This window comes from Equus przewalskii, chromosome 23, assembly GCF_037783145.1.
Source record: "Equus przewalskii isolate Varuska chromosome 23, EquPr2, whole genome shotgun sequence".
Lineage (NCBI taxonomy): Eukaryota > Metazoa > Chordata > Mammalia > Perissodactyla > Equidae > Equus > Equus przewalskii.
Window position 1 is genome coordinate 13269995 of NC_091853.1, and position 17451 is coordinate 13287445.

At 37.3% G+C, this 17451-nt stretch overlaps 1 protein-coding gene across 10 annotated transcripts in view; it reads left to right on the forward strand.

Annotated features, from left to right (window-relative positions):
• AXDND1 (axonemal dynein light chain domain containing 1) overlaps positions 1-17451 on the forward strand; it is an 81046-nt gene that overhangs the window by 43651 nt on the left and 19944 nt on the right. For all 10 annotated transcript variants that reach the window (XM_008543497.2, XM_070591696.1, XM_070591695.1 and 7 more), the window contains 4 exons: positions 4300-4501; positions 5296-5389; positions 7885-8084; positions 8899-8995. In XM_008543497.2, coding sequence (XP_008541719.2) covers positions 4300-4501; positions 5296-5389; positions 7885-8084; positions 8899-8995 — 593 coding nt within the window. The remainder of the gene's footprint in view (positions 1-4299; positions 4502-5295; positions 5390-7884; positions 8085-8898; positions 8996-17451) is intronic.

Here is a 17451-nt window from a genome sequence, read left to right on the forward strand (position 1 = left end):
GGCTAGAACCTCTAGTACAATGTTGGAAATTATGATGTTAGCTGTGAGTTTTTCATAGATGCTCTGTATCAATGTCTTAATCTGTTTGAGCTGCTGTGACAAACTACCATAGACTGGTGGCTTATAAACAACATAAATTTATTTTTCACAGTTTTGAAGGCTAGGAAATCCAAAATCAAGGCAATGGTAGATTAGGCCCTCTGGTGAGGCCCCTTCCTGGCTCGTAGATGGCGGCTTCACATGGTTGCAAGAGTTAAAGGAGCTCTCTGGGGTCTCTTTTATAAGGGCATTAATCCTGTTCATGAGGGCTCCACGTTCATGACATAGTCACTTTCCAAAGGCCCCACCTTCAAATACCATCACATTGGAGGTTAAGATTCAACAAATGAATTTGAGGAAAACACAAACATTCAGTCTCTAGCAATCAAGTTTAGAAAGTTCCTTTCTATTTCTTTTTAAAATCCCCCCCAGCTTTATTGAGATATAATTGATGTATAATATTTTATAAGTTTAAGGTGTATAATTTGATATATGCATATATTGTGAAATAATTACCACAATAACTTTAGTTAACACATCCATCACCTCACACAGTCACCAATTTTTTTGTGTGACGAAAACTTTTAAGATTTACTCTTTCAGCAACTTTCAAGTATACAGTACAGTATTGTTCACTACAGTCATGCTGTGCATCACGTCCCCAGAACTTATTTATCTTGTAACTGGAAGTTAGTACCCTTTGTTAACCTTGACTCATTTCCCCCGCACTCACCCTCCCCCTGCCCCGGCAACCACCACTCTACTCTCTGTCCTTATGAGTTCAGTTTTTTTAGATTCCACATATAAATGAGATCACATAGTACTTGTGTTTCTCTATTTGACTTATTTCACTTAGCACAATGCCCTCAGGGTCCATCTATGTTGTTGCAAATAGCAGAATTTTCTTTTTTACGGCTAAATAATATTCCATTGTACATATTTACCGTATCTTTTTTATCCATTCATCTGTCTGTAGACACTTCGGTTGTCTTGGCTATTGTAAGTAATGCTGCAATGAATGGGGGAGTGTGTAGATATCTTTTTGAGATAGTGATTTCGTCTCCTCTAAATGAATACCCAGAAGGAGAATTGCTGGATCCTCTGGTAGTTCTATTTTTAATTTTTTGAGGAACTTCCATACAGTTTTTCATAGTGGCTGTACCAATTTACATTACCAACACTGCACACAGGGTACCTTTTCTTCCAAGTCCTCACCAACACTTATCTCTTGTCTTTCTGATAGTAGCCATTCTAACAGGTGTGAGATGATATCTCATTGTGGTTTTGATTTGCATTTCCCTGAGATTAGTGATGTTGAACACCTTTTTATGTACCTGTTGACCATCTGTATGTCTCCTTTGGAAAAATGTCCACTCAGATCCTCTGTCCATTTTTTAATCAGATTGGTTTTTTAAGATTGTTTGTTCTATTTCTGTGAAAAATGCTATTGGAATTTTAATAGAGATTGCATTGAATCTATAGATTGCTTTGGGTAATATGGACATTTTAACAATATTAATTCTTCCAATCCATGAGCATGGAATATCTTTCCATTTATTTCTGTCTGCTTCAATTTCTTTCATCATTGTCTTATAGTTTTCAGTGTACAGGTCTTTCACCATCTTGGTTGAATTTGTTCCTAGGTCTTTTATTCTTTTTGATGTGATTGTAAATGGGATTGTTTTCTTAACTTCTCTTTCTGATAGTTCATTATTAGTGTACAGAAATACAACAGATTTTTGTATGTTGATTTTGTATCCTCCGATTTTACTGAATTGGTTTATTAGTTCCAAGAGTTTTTTGGTGGAGTCTTTAGGGTTTTCTAAATGCAATATCATGTCATCTGCAAACAGTGACAGTTTTACTTCTTCCTTTCTGATTTGGATGCCTTTTATTTCTTTTTCTTGCCTAATTGCTGTGGCTAGGACTTCCAATACTCTGTTGAATAAAACTAGCGAGAGTGGGCATCTTTGTCTTGTTCCTGATCATAGAGGAAAAGTTTTCAGCTTTTTATCATTGAATATGATGTTAGCTGTGGGCTTGTCGTATATGACCTTTATTATGTTAAAGTATGTTCCCTGTATACCCGCTTTGTCAAATGTATAATCCAGTGACATTCATGTAAAATCAGACGTGTATGCATAGAAAAGTAAATAAAATTATGACTTAACAGTAATGAAGTAATAAAACAAGAAAAATTGGGGTCCAAAGGACAGTTCAAAAGAAAATGCAAGCGATTTGAAGAGGACTTGGATGGGTTGATGTTCAGAGGCCAGGTACTCATGAGAGGCTGTTCCTGATGAGTGGAAGAAAGTTTAAGCTGATTTTGTGATTATTTGCTTATGGCTTGAGTCTATTGTCAAAGAACAAGCAGTCTTTCCCTTTTGTGAATTTGGAGATTAAGACCTTTTTATTCATATATGACCACGTTCCTACATTTGCATTTGTCTATCTGACACAATTTTCTTTCTCCCTGGAGAACTCTCTTTAGCATTTCCTATAATTTGGATCTGCTGGTGATTTCTCTTTGTTTTTATTTTCCTTTTTTTGTTTAAATGATCTTTTATCTGTGTTGTATAGAATTCTGATTTGGCAGCAATTTTCTTTCAGTACTTTACATGGTCTAATCCAATATTAAACATGCACTGAATTTTTAATTTCAATTATTGCTTTTCTCAGTTCTAGAATTTTATGAACTTTTAGAGTTTCTAGTTCTCTGCTGAAATTCTCCATCTTGTCACTTAATAACTTAAAAATTTTAATCACAGTTAATCTTAAAGTCTTGTGTCTGGTTCAATAATATCTGGTTCTCCTGTAGGTCTTTTTTTATTATCTGTATTTTGTCTTGGTTTTGAGTCAATTCTTTTCCTATCCCTGACTGTTTCTGATTGATACTGGACATCGTGTGTGAGAATTTCTAGAGATAATTTGAGACTCTGAATGGTGCTATATTTCACAAGAATGACTTTACTTTTTTCTTCTGGCAGGTCATTTAGGGTAAGGGCAGATCGTTTTAATCCAAACAGGGACTGAGCTGAAGTGAAGTATGGCTTCAGGCTTTGTGAGGGCTGGTCTATTTCTGCTCCACCCTTATTTCTAAGATGCAGCCCTCAAGGGTTCAGGAGTCCCAAGTGAAAGTCTGATGTGTTTACCTCTACTCCTTAGCAGATTTTGAACTTCAATATTATCCCTCCAGTAGGGTGACCAGATATCTCAGTTTGCCATGGGAGATATTGAAAATCCATCCTCCCAAACCTGTGGGAGACATTAAAAACCCGTCCAAGCACTTTCACTCACTGTGTCACGTGTTACGTAAGAATCCTTCCCAGTAAAGTGTTCCAGGCAACCCGATCCATTAACTGGCACTGTTGTTCAACATGAAACTACTGTAGATGGGAAAACACAATCTTAATTATCTGCAGCAGCAGTAGTGTAGATATAGATAAAATGTCAATACTTACCCATGAGAATATATAGTGGGCAGAGAAAAAAGAAAGTAGTAAATGGTTTAAAATAAATGAGAAAGTCAAAATGATGAATGATAGTGATATGAACAGACCATTTTGAGTACTCCTAAGATATCAGAGTTTACTGATGAAGGCAGTGAAAATATTTTCATTAAGGACAAGAAAAAGTTTGCTTTTTAATTATTTCTCTTTATATATCTCTGAGATGGGAGCATTTTCATTTCTTCTTTTGCAAATGAGATAAGACAAAGGTATAGAGACGGTATTTTGCCATGATCTTACAGTGAATCAGTCAAAGAGTAGGATCCAGACTTAATCTTGTTCAGACTAAAACTATAAACTTTGTGAAAACCTGAACAATGACCTGAAAAATGGCTCAAGAACTATGTCTGTTGTCAGTTCTGTTATTTACTATCCTATAATCATGAAGAAGCTTTTTATTGTCATTGTCTTCTTAACAGAATGACAAAGTGAATTAATGCCTTTTACAGAAAACTGTAGCTTATAGTTTCTGGGTTTAATGCATTTGGTTCTCAGCTGAGAAGACATAAAACTTCGAGTATAAACTCTTATCAAAGAAATAGTCCATCAGTCAGAAAAGCATGAATGATACGGTGTTTATTCACTACACATTTATTTAGGAACTCCTCTTTTCAAGATTCTCTGCTAGGCAAGCTCTAGGATAATAAAAAGATGAAAAAATATATGCCCCTGCTCATTAATATTTTATAATTTATTATTGAAATAGACTTACAAATACTTCTAGAAGTTAATACTTTTCTCACTTTCCTAGGTATCTCAAAAATTCTTCCAAGTTTGATTAGCTCTCTTGAATCCTGTTCTTTCAAGTTGGAAAACCTCCTGGTGTTTCCTGAAATGCTTCTTGAAGAATGGGAGGGAATTAATGGAAAAATTAATGAAATGAAATCTCAGTTGGATGCACTGTTGAACATTATTGGTACTGTTCCACAGTACATAGACATGGATTCTGGCTCGTAAGTTCCCTTAGCACTCTGCCGGGTAGAAGAAGGGAATCCCCACTTCTCAACTGCATTTTCCCAGTGCCTAGACTCAGCAACAGGTAGCTGGGGTCAGACAGGAAACCTTGCCATCCTGTTCCTCTCCGGAAGGAAGCCATCTGACTGGGGGCTGAGGGAACCCTATGTTCTTGGCTGCAGCGGTCTAGACTGGAGTTTCTGCCTCGCTGAGCGGAGGGGAGAGCAGGAGGAGTCTTGGTTCAGATACTGCAGACTCTTGACTTTCTTACCGAATCTTCATAGATTGTCTTGAATAGATGTTTCTTCAGTTGCTGTTTGTCCTTTGGACCATTTCCAGAGGCTTTCAGTGTTTTTTTAAGAAATAATTTTCACCAGTTTCACTGGGGAGTAGGTCAGCTTTGCTCTTCATACTGTCATGTTGGAAGCTGATCTCTTGAGAGAACTTTAAAATTCCTTCTTCTCACTTTGTGGTCTCACCAGTCCAGAAGTGAACGTAAGGGGTGTGAGTGTGAGTTTTTATGGTGGAGAGCCAACACTGAAGGTGAGATCCGTGTTGTCCAAAGTGCGTCATGCCAGTTGCCTCCTACCTGCGGTTAGGAAGGCTATGTCAGTGAGTAAGCCATTATACCGGATCATTCAAGGCTTTGACTCACCTTTCCCTGAGTTCTCAAACAATTGTCCACACCTAAATTTACTAGGCCCAGACAAATGAAACCCTTTCTTTTAGCCGATAGTTACTTTCATACTCTAAGTAAGTGACTGATCTTTATTTTACTTGACTTTTCCTTCAGGGTACTCCAAGAAAATATCTATAACATGATTCAACAGTGGCTTTTGAAGATAGGCAATGAGATTAACAATGGTAACATTGAACTTCAGCGCCACGTATGTACACGTAGGGACTTGTGAGGTTATATTTTGCCTTGGCTGGGCGTTTTGTTCGGGGAAAAACCAGGTCATGCCTATTCAATTGAAGCAGGAAGTTGGGAGGGCAAAATTGGAACTTGTATCATATAATGACTCAAATGATTTGCAGTGGACTTTTAAACGCAGTATGTTTCTGCCTCTGGGATGAAGTTTCAGAGATGATCAAAGTTTTTGAGTTCTAATTATCTTGACTCAGTATACTGATTTTTTTTCCCTTAATTGCATTAATCTGAGATGTGACCATTTTAAGGATTTATGTTGGTGCCCTGACTAGCCAAAGGATGACAGAAACATGTTACTAGGAGGAAAGATAAGATGCCACAATACTACTGGTCTATAATTATTAGAACAAATAGAATTGTTCCGCATTTCTGAAGAACTGAACCTGTGGACTTTTAACCAGCATAACATGAAATAATGATTTCCAAAGGATGTCTTAGTTTATTAGTTTGTCATGTTTACTCCCACCTCCTTGTCTTAATTAATTTACGCAGGAATCTCTTATTATAAGTAAAGTTAATATGCAAATTCTTGATCTTACAAAATTGATAAAGTGAATTTAATTAATTTCAATATTGCTTAGATTAGGCATTTGAAAGGCAGAGAGCATCACGTTATATGAAAATACTACTTATGAAGCATTGGATTCTATCAGTCTATGAGCATGTTGTAAGCAAATAGGCACCAAGAGTTGAGGAGCAAATATATTAAGAAGTCTGGATCCAGGGGATCCTCAGGCTTAGGAGAAATTTCTATGACTTGGAAGACAGCCAAAATTAAGAAGAAAAAGGGTAGCAGAGTGCCCGTCACATAGGGAGACTCAACACACACGTGTTGAATGAAGTAAGGAAGAACATCGCAGCATTGTTGGTGTCTTACAGTATTGCTACATTAGCCCCTTCTTTGGGAAAATACTCAGTTTACCATTGGGCATGTATCTCCATGGAATCATATACTCAATTTTTGTATTATGGAATTCAATTTTTATAATATAGGATTATTTTGAAATTGCCTTTGTATACTTCTATTTTAACACTACATTATTATAATATAATTAAACTGTGTAGAAAATTTGCAAGATTATAAATTCCTTGAGGAACTCTGTATATCCATCCATCTTAACTGGTACAAGTATTTAAAAATGGAGAAGTTTGCCCCTTTTTCACCCACTCTTCATTTTCCTTTCTGATTCATCTTTTTCCCTCTAGTTTTGCTTTGTTTTCCCTTTATACCCTTCCTCCATCTGATCTGTGCTGCCTGGCAGTCTAAAACAGCCATCTGCAAACATTTTTTTTTATCATGTACCTCTATCAGCAAAAAATGTTTGAGCAAGTCATTTCTAAGTTACTATTTCTAACTTACATGCAAGAATTACTCTATTGACCTGTTTTTTACTTTATTAAACATATACAGGGGCTTGCCCGGAGGCGTAGTGGTTAAGTTCGCATACTCCACTTCAGTGGCCTGGGGTTCGCAGTTTCGGATCTTGGGTGTGGACCATGCTGTGGCAGCATCCCTCACAAAACAGAGAAAGATTGGCAACAGATATTAGCTCAGGGCCAATCTTCCTGACCAAAAAAAAAAAAGTGACATAGTGCATCTAGTGTTGAAACTGTGAACTATGTCAAGCTCATGCTGACTCTGACAGGTGTTGCATATCACTCTTATTTCCCTCAAGAGTTTAAAATCCCATGGCCTCCTTAACTGCAGAACCTTGGAGTGCCTTGCTGCACAATATGAGAACTGTGGCTTTAATGGGTTAATACCCTTGATCAAGCTGAAAAAGAGGAAGTGGATAGTTTAATATAGTATAGTGACCAAAAGAAAATAAGGTTACACTAGCTGAGTAGTGATGATTTGATTTCATTAAGCATGATAGTGTTGGGGCCGGCCTGTGGCCTAGTGGTTAAGTTTGGCACACTCACGGGTCAGCCTGGTAGTGCAGCGGGTAAGTGCTCATGTTCCGCTTCTTGGTGGCCCGGAGTTCGCCGGTTGGGATCCTGGGTGCGGACATGGCACTGCTTGGCACGCCATGCTGTGCTAGGCATCCCACATATAAAGTAGAGGAAGATGGGCACAGATGTTAGCTCAGGGCCAGACTTCCTCAGCAAAAAAAGAGGAGGACTGGCAGTAGTTAGCTCAGGGCTAATCTTCCTCAAAAAAAAAAAAAAAATGTTTGGCGTGCTCTGCTCTGGCGGCCCAGGTTTGGACCTATACCGCTCGTTGGTGGCCATGCTGCACCGGTGACCCACATACAAAATAGAGGAAGATTGGCACAGGTGTTAGCTCAGGGCAAAACTTCATCAGCCAAAAAAAAGAAAAAAGAAAAAAGAATGATAGTGTTGTCGAAAATTGGACACAGGTATGATAATTTCTATTTTTAAATTTGCTATGGTTTTTATGGTTCAATTTATTTAAAATGGGTCATTTGTATTACAATCATTTTTTAACAGATGGATGAATTGCATATATCTATGATCCAGTGGATGGTAAATTTTCTGATTTTAATGGTACCTGACTTTACTGACCAAGACACTCTCCCAAATGTGGAGGAGGAATGTGCTGAAAAACGTGATATAGGAGTTGCAGAGTTGGAGCTAGATGCGATTGCACTGGCAAGAAAGTTGTCCCAATACTCCAGCTATTTGAGCAGGTGAAACTATCTGGTTATTTTATTACTTCCTTTCGAAGATTAAATGTGACATAAAGCAGAGGTGAGAAGGGCAGTTAAGTAGCAGCAATAAGAGATTATTTTAAAACCTTGGAAGAAATACTAGTTCAGTTTTTCAACTGGCTTTAACACTGTCCAGTTGGAATATGAGATTTTGGTGTTTTCCCAATGGCTTTAGAATTCTTTTGAAAACAATGTTAGTATGGGCAGGATGGGAAGTGAGTACAGGTGTGGGAGTGAGAATTAGTAAGAAACAAAAAGACTCTTTTACTTGCATCAATAAGGTACATCTTGTACTTTTGCCCATACTGGGGGGCATTTATAAAGAAGCTTGTAGTTTCCTGTGTAATTCCGTGCAAAGCTGAATGTATATTTTTGTATGTTTCACTAAACACCAACCAAAACATCCCTTAAAAAAAAAAGAAAAATCCCTTATATCTGAAAAGCTAAGAGATTCCCATCAAATAAAGATAAGTTCCAAAAAATTGTAATTTTTTAACTAGGAAGCATACTGTCACTATGATTACTGCAAATTCAGGAAGCAGTTTTTACAATCCAGCCAACTTTCCCCTTCATCTCCATTCAATGTTACCAGTGGTCAAAAGTAAGAGGAATGGAGGGCAGGAAGAAGGCAAGGGTGAGAAACTGAGAAAGAGTCAAATTATTCTCCTTGGTGAGTCATTAGCTTAATTATTATGATAAACTTTCACTGTATCTGGATTTAAAACACCTAGAAGAGGAACCACCGATAAATGGGTCATGCTGTATATGTGTGTGTGCGCGCTTTTTCCCCCAGTTGTTGCAGAGGGATGGTAACAGCCATGGCTCTGAGTATCGCAAGTCGCTCTAAAAAAAATCCTAGGAAGGAACTCCGTGAGCTGCAGAAGATGAAGGTAATGACTCTGTCTTCCCCTTAGTTTGTTTTGTCTTATTTTTTTTAAGCAACTTTTTAGGTTTAATTGATTTACAAGAAACAGCACATATTTCAAGTGCACAATTTGATAATTTCTAAAATATGCTTACACCTGTAAAATGATCACTATGGTAAAAAAGGAACGTACTCAACACTCAAAGTTTCCTTGTACCCCTTTGTAATCTCTCCTTCCAGCCTCATGCTGTCCCCAGGCAATGCCTGGTCCGCTTTCTAACAGTGAAGATTATTTTTCATTTTCAAGAATTGATATACAGAATGTACACTTTTGTGTCTAACTAAGCATAATTCTTTCAAGATTCACGCATATTATTGCTTTTATCCAAAGTCTGTGCTTTTTAGTGTTCAATAGTACTTCATTGTGTGGACACACACCATTTATCTATCCATTCTCTGTTAATGGGCATTTGAATTGTTTCTAGTTTTCAATTATTACAAATAAAGCGTCCATGCATATTCATGTACATATGCATTGCTTTCCTTTCTCTTAAGTAAATATCTAGGAATGAAATGGCTGAGTAATATGGTAAGTGTGTGTTTAACTTTTTAAGAAACTGTCAAACTGTCTTCCAAAGTGGTTAAACCATTTGACACTTATGCCAGCAGTGTATGAGAGTTCCCCTTGCTTCATGTCCTCACCAACACTTGATATGGTCAGTCTTTTCAATTTTAGACCTTCTAATAGGTAGGTGGTGGTATGCCATTGTGGTTTTAATTTGCATTTCCTAATGACCGACGATGTTGAACATCTTTTCATGGGCTTATTTGTCACCCATATATCTCCTTTGGTGAAATGTATATTTGAAAGTTGCTAAGAGAGTAGATCTTAAAAGTTCTCTTCACAAGAAAAAAAAAAAGTAACCGTGTGAGGTGATGGATGTTAACTAAATTTATTGTGGTATTCATTTTGCAATATGTATATATATCACATCACATTATGTTGTACACCTTAAATTTATACAATATTATATGTCAATTATATCTCAATAAAATGGAAAACAATGCAAAAATATTTTTCAATTGTCTTGTAATTTGGTTAGTAGATAATTGAGATATTTGAACAGTTACAAGTGAAATAAAATTAATAAACTATTTATGAAAAAATGTGAAATGTCTGTTCAAATCTTTGACCCATTTATTATTGGTTTGTTTGTTTTCTCATTATTGAGTTTGAGACGTCTTGGTCTGGCTACAAGTCCTTTATCAGATATATGATTTACAAATATTTTCTCTCAGTTTGTGGCTTGTCTTTCCTTCTCTTAACAATATTTTTCAAAGAGAGGGAATTCTGAATTTTGATGAAGTTCAATCTATCATTGTTTTTTGTTGTCTAGAGCTTGCTTTTGGTGTTGTGTCTAAGGAAATCTTGGTTTAATAACATCACAAAGATTCTCTCTCAGAAATTTTATAGTTTTAGGCTTTATATTCAGGTCTGTGATTCATTTTGAGTTAATTTTTTCCATGTATGGTGCCAGGTGTGGATTGAAATTTATTTCTTGGCATTTGGATAGCCAATCGTTTTAGCACCATTTGCTGAAGAGGCTATCCTTTTTCTATTAAGATGCCTTTGCATCTTTGTTGAAAATCCATTGACAGTGTATGTGTGGGTATTATTCTGGACATTCTATTGTGTTCTGTTGATCTGTTTGTCAACATTGTCACCATTATCAAACTGTCTTGATTTCTGTAGTTTTATAATAAGTTTTGGAATCAGGTAGTATAAATCCTCCAAATTTGTTCTTCTTTTTCAAGATTGCTCAGGCTCTTCTAGCTCTTTTGCTTTCCATATGTGAAATTTTTAGAGTTACCTTATCAATTTCTCCACAAAAGCCTGCTGGGATTTGATTATTATTACATTTTATCTATTGATTAATTTGTGAAGAATTGACATCTTAACAATATTGAATCTTTGGATCTGTGAACATAATATATGTCTTAATTTATGTAAGTCCTTCTTTATTTCTTTCAACAAAGTTTAATCCATCTTTTGTCAGGTTTATCCCTAAGGATTTCATATTTTGGTACTCTTAGAAATGATATTCTTTTCTTATTTCAATTTCTGATTACTCATTGCTAATATATAATTATAATACATTTTTAAAAATATATTGATCTTATATCCTGTACCTAGCTGAATTCACTTATTCCTCTAAGAAGTTTGTTTTGTTTTGTTTTCAGTTTCCTTAGAATTTTCTCTGTGCACAATCATGTCATCTGCAGATAGGGACAATTTTATTTCTTCCTTTCCAATGTGTATGTCTTTATTTCTTTCTCTTGCCTTATTGCATTGACTAGACTCTCTAGTACCAGGTTGAATAAAAGTGGTAAGAGCAGACATCCTTGCCTTGATCCGTCTTAGGGGAAAAGTATTTTTTCTGTCATCTTTAAGTATGATGCTAGCTGTAGGTTTTCCAAAGTTGCCCTTTGTCAATTTGAAGAAGTTCATTTTTATTCCATTTGCTTAAAAAATATTTTTAAGTCAGAAATGAATGTTGGATTTTATCAAATCCTTTTTTTTTTTGGCATCTACTGAGTTGGTCGTATAAGTTTTCTTTTTTAGTCTTTCAATATGGTGAATTACACTGATTAATTTTTGAATTGAATGTTAAACTAACCTTGCATTCCCAGGATAAACACCACTTCATCATGATATATTATCTCTTTCATGTATTGCTCAATTCAATTGGTTAAATTTTTGTTTAGAATTTTTGCATTGATGTTCATGAGGCATATTGATTATGTAGTTTTGTTTTGTTTTGTAATATCTTTGGTTTTGATATTGGGGTAATACTGGCCTCTTAGAATGAGTTGAGAAGTGTTTCTTACTCTTCTGTTTTCTGGAACGATTTGTATAGAATTGTGTATTATTTCTTCCTTAAATGTTTGGTAGAGTTCACCAGTGAAGCCATCTGGGATTTGTGGGAAAGTTTTAAATTACGAATATAGAGCTACTCAGATATAGGGCTATTCAATTTCTTTAATGGATTTAAGGAAGTTTCTTTACTGGATATAGGGGTTTTGTCTCTTTCTTCTTTAGTGAGCTCAGTAGCTTTGGTCTTGTAAGGAATTTGTGATTTCATCTAAGTTGTCTAATTTATTGACATAGATTTGCTCATATTCCCCTATTATTCTTTTAATAATTATAGGAGGTCTGCTCTCTCATTCCTGTTTTTGAAAGTTTGTCTCTTCTCCTTTTTTGTCCTCATCAGTATACAAAAAGATTTATCAATTTTCTTGATCTCAAAAACCAGCTTTGGTTTCACTGATTTTCTCTATTTTTCTGTTTTCTGTTTCCTAAATTTCCACTCTGGTCTTCATTATTTCTTTTTTCCTACTTACTTTGGGTTTAATTTTCTCTTCCTTTTCTAACTTCATAAGGTATACCTGAGATCATAATTTAAGACCTATCTATAAACAGTAGAGTGGGTAAATATATTATGGTATATAGGGACTGGCGTAAAGGCTGCAGGCAATTTTCTCTTCTTTGGCCTGTGTGATGTTTAAATGACTGCTCTCATTAGACTCTACATATATATATTTTTTTATGCTCTTCTATATGTATGGTAGATCTCACAGTTTTAAAAAGTGGGTTATAAAAAATTCTATGTGCAAAATCTTACTAATAAATGTTAAAATCTCTAGGAGATGGAGACTTTTCTAGGAAAATAAAGTAAGTAACGTTAACTTCAGAAGGATAAAATTGGCCAATTTTCAGGGAAGAAACAGATGCATTTGTGAAAAAAAACCTAAAACTTTTTCTCTGGACTTGAGTATTTTCAGACTTTCAAGGAGCAGGTAGTCCCCATGCCATATAAAAAATTTAAGAGCATAGATAATGACTGCAAGTTTTCCCAGTTAATTTCAAATAACTGACAAAGTTCTAAAAAAAAAATCCCAATAAATATAGGAGAAATAAACCTCATAAATACAGATGCTGAATCCAAATGTAAAAATAGCAAATTTCATTCAGTAGAAATTTAAAATAATAAAACACTGTGAATAATTAGGGTACGTGTCAGGGGAGTAAGAATATTTTACTGTTTGAAAATGTGTTATTATAGGTATATTTCACTTCTCCTCATCTAACAGCTGGAATATCTCAGTTTTAGTTTTGATTCTGGGAAGGCCTCAAAGTGTTCTTCATGTGCCTCTGAACCGAACAGTCTCTGGGAGCTTGCAGCCCTCACTGTGCATCTAGAAATGTGCTCCCATCTTCTCAGGCCTGCTGCAAGCAGACCCTGCTGCTACCCACTCCCAGATGTGGTAGAGATCCTGAATGTGGCAGGCTGGTGGTGGGGACCAACTGGCCTGTGGCACAATACACCTTAGTCTTCATTCACTACTTAAATGGGGGTAGAGCTCCATGTGGTAAGACCGTGTTTCCAGGTAAAGGCAATTTTAGAATAAGGATTTTAGGATGCTTTGAGGTATACCTCCTCGTTAAATTTAAGGCTACAGCAATATGGAGGGACATTATTGTGAGAGGCTCTTCATGAGGGGACCTTAGGGAACTATATAAAACCATCCTTATTAGGAGATTTTTGTGAGAGCTTTGTACAATGGACCATTCGTTGCCTGTCCCACCCAGGCCCTCACTGGAGGCCCATGATCTGACTCTCTCTTTGAGAACCGACACTTTCCACCAGGCTACTTAGGTCTTCTGTTAAGCTCTTTCCCATTTACTAACCCTTTGCTAGCAATTTCAGATCAATAAACCGGGAAGTGTTGTCAGAGGAGGCTGAGAATCTGCTCTCGTGCCAGAAGTAAGCCTATAACTCATCCCATCCTTGGGCCTTTTTTCTACCCAATGTGTAAGGCCCCTCTCTAAGTCTGAGGCTGAGGCCTTTCAAGGGTACATCAGACTAGTTTATGGCTCAGCAGGACCCCCTGCCCACTGCCCTGGGAGTGCCTCAGGACTCTTTATAAAGAAAACAAATGGTTCGTTCCCCCTTCATTAGGGTTGTCTTAATTCCAAATTCATCCCTGTCCTTGACTGCTACCGTCTTCCCCTGATCTCCTAGACAACTCTGTGGTACATGAACCTTTATGACATCAGACTCTGGGACTCCTATGGCCTCATCCATATCCCACAAAGTGAAGAGTGGAAGATGGTCCTCCGGAGAAGCCTTGTCAAATGTGGTTATACTGAGATGCTGTGTGGCTTGTCCCACACTCCAGCCACATTCTAGCACTTGAAGAAGAACATCTTGCCAACCTACTAGACTGATACTTGGATGACATTAGTGACAGTTTCCCACAGTATAATATTTCTTGGGCTCCTTTCCAGTGAATGAGAGTTGCATGATGCTGTACAGGATTCTGGAGTGGGAAGCCTCTTAAGTAAGTATCTTTTGAAGTTTGATCACTCTTACTGATGGTTCTTACTCTTCCACCATAACTACCTGGATAAATTACTTCTTCAAGAAGACTTGGGAATTATCTAGTTCCCCAAGACCATTGAGGTAGTCTGGTGGCTAATGACCCTGTTTACCTCCCACCTGATCCTGGCTTATCCTGACGCAGTTTGACTTCACACAGCTGAGCTACAGTTAAGCTGGAAGCCATTCTTCAAGAGGATTCAGCTCTAGCGATCCTTGCCCCTGTGACTATTTCTGAAAGAAACTGGTGTCAGTGCATATCAACTGCTCAACTTGGGAATACTAATTGCTTATCATTAAGGCTTCATTTGAGGCTTGGAAGCACTGTATCAAAGAGGCCTGGCATCCAGTGAGAGTATATTGGGACCACTGCAGTCTAGACTAGCTACTGAAAACCCAGAAACTTAGCCCTCAATAAGCTAGATAGATGTCTTTTTTCACGTGCCTTCAGTTGACCATCTATAATGTTCCCAGGCATCTAGAATTAGAGTCACTGATGCCCTGGAGTTTAATCATAAACTGAGCAAATGGCGGATGACCTGGAAGGATCTCTGAGATAACCTTCAGCAGGCCAAGACTGGTAAAAGATACACATTGACCAACACCTGATAGTGCTGAGAATATATGGGAGGGAACTATCTCCTCTCAAGAACAAAGGAATACTGACCCTGGTGGAAATGAGAGGATTTCTAGCTGGGGCCCTTCAAACTGACTTCTGGCTGCAGTTGACTCCCCCCCCACGCCATTCTTTCCCATCTCTGCCCTGTGTAATTTATCAAGACCCTGCCATCCACCATGGGCTGCAATAACTTCCTGTCATCCAAGTACTATTGCCAGTTCCAGGATTTGGCCCTCCAAAAGGAGTATGACTTTGAAGAGTGGTGCTGGGGACCTGCCTCTTGTGGTGTTGCAGTAGGTAAACTCAGGGAAGTCCCAGATTTCCCAACTTTTTGTGGGGACCTGGGGATGATGGATTCTTAATAATTCCATTACCACCATAGTCTCACCACTTTTATAAAGACTATCTGCTGTAGCCTTCTCTTTCTCCAGCTTTTGACCCACTACAATAGGCTTAACAGTTAGGACCATCTCTTGCTTTTTAAATCCTCCTTCACCACAGACAAGAATTTCAGCCCTTTACTTCACACCAGAAATATTTATTAACACAACCCTGATTCAGACTTTATTAGAATTAAGTAACAGTGTAGATGGAAGGAGAGCCACATGTACTGGTTAGCAACCAAGCTATCTGGGTCTAGAGCTAGTCAAATGTGATGTTGAAGATTTTGAAGGAAAACTTGCTTAACTCTATAATTACTGTAAAACTTTCATCAAAAAACTCCTAGTGATGTTTTTCCCCTGTCAGGAGTCTTATGATAGTATTTTCGGTGTCTCAGAAGTTTATAAGAAAATGACTAAGATCTATTTCACAGTATGCAAATTCAGCTGGAGAATAGTTTATTTCTCATGAATAATGAATTAACTCTGAAGAAATAAAATTTCAAAAATATCATACTATTTTCAAAATTAACTAATGCTTTGTTCTCAGTACAATAAAGAAAGTTAAATAATATGTGCATCAAATTTTGTAGCTGGAAGGATCCTTGGGGGCAGTGTTGTGATGGAGACTCACAATGGCTCACAGGAGCTGACTGTGACACGCCTTCCCAATTCCACATTCAGCGATAATGGACTGAATTGATAAATACCATTGAAATAGCCATAGTGGGAATACATATATCATGGAAATCAGCAAATGCTACAAATTAGGGCTCCCCCCAACCCGAGATGGTGTTTACTAGTTCCATGTTGCATAGGGGTCATTAGTGTAAACCAACAACCTCATTTGTTTTTATTAGATGAAGACTATTTAAGAGTTTACTCAAGGGGCTGGCCTGGTGGCGCAGCGGTTAAATGCGCACGTTCCACTTCGGCAGCCCAGGGTTCGTGATTCGCATCCCAGGTGCAGACATGGCACCACTTGGCAAGCCATGCTGTGGTAGGCATCCTGCACATAAAGTAGAGGAAGATGGGCACAGATGTTAGCTCAGGGCCAATCTTCCTCAGCAAAAAGAGGAGGATTCGCGGCAGTTAGCTCAGGTCTAATCTTCCTCAAAAAAAAAAGTTTACTCAAGAAGTCACAGCTAACTAGGTGAACTTAGGACTAGAACCCAATACTTTCATATCCCTTGTTTGATCCTCTTTTCAATATGCAGTAAGACATCATCCCAACCCTTTGAATCCAGAATTTAAACTTATCAGTGAAATTACAAAGCTGTGGTAAACTTACCTCTACTGGCTTTAGCTTCCTTATCTTTAACATAACAGTTTGGATTTGATTTCTAAAATTTTTTGGCTCTGATATTTCATAGTAATTCCACAATTAAAGACAAGTTTAATAATGAGAAAAATATAAGACATCTTACTGCTCTTTATGGTTGATTTCAGGGACCTGAAGCAGGTCATTATTTCACCACACGGTACAGTTTTTTGATGGTTAAAGTGACCAGATTCTTCCCCAGAGAAGATAATGTTTCCCAATTCCCTCTGCTTTTACTCACTAATAAGGAATAATGGATCTTTTAAACGTTGAAGCCAGATCTTAGCTGTCAGGAGATCTTGGTAAAGTAAACGTAGGTTTGCTATTCACTCTAGGTAGACGAGACCTGCTGTAGACCCGGCTTGTATCTCAATAGATAAGGTGTGAGCGTCTTTTCTGGAATGGTGCCTCAAATCTTTATTCATTCACTCTATGGGGGCAGGGGCAGTAATATTTTTGTAGTGGTTTAGAGCCCAGGCCACCTAGATTAGAATCCAAGCACCATGCTTAACTGTGTCTGTGACCTTGAGCAAGCTATTTAACTGCTCTCTTCCTCAATTTCCTCATCTTAAAATATAAGGATAATAATAGAACGTATCTCAGGTCTCATCATAAGAAAAAAAAATTGTGACTATGTATGGTGATGCTTGTTAACTGGACTTATTGCAGTGATCATTTTGCAAGATGTACACATTTTGAATCATTACGTTGTGTACCTGA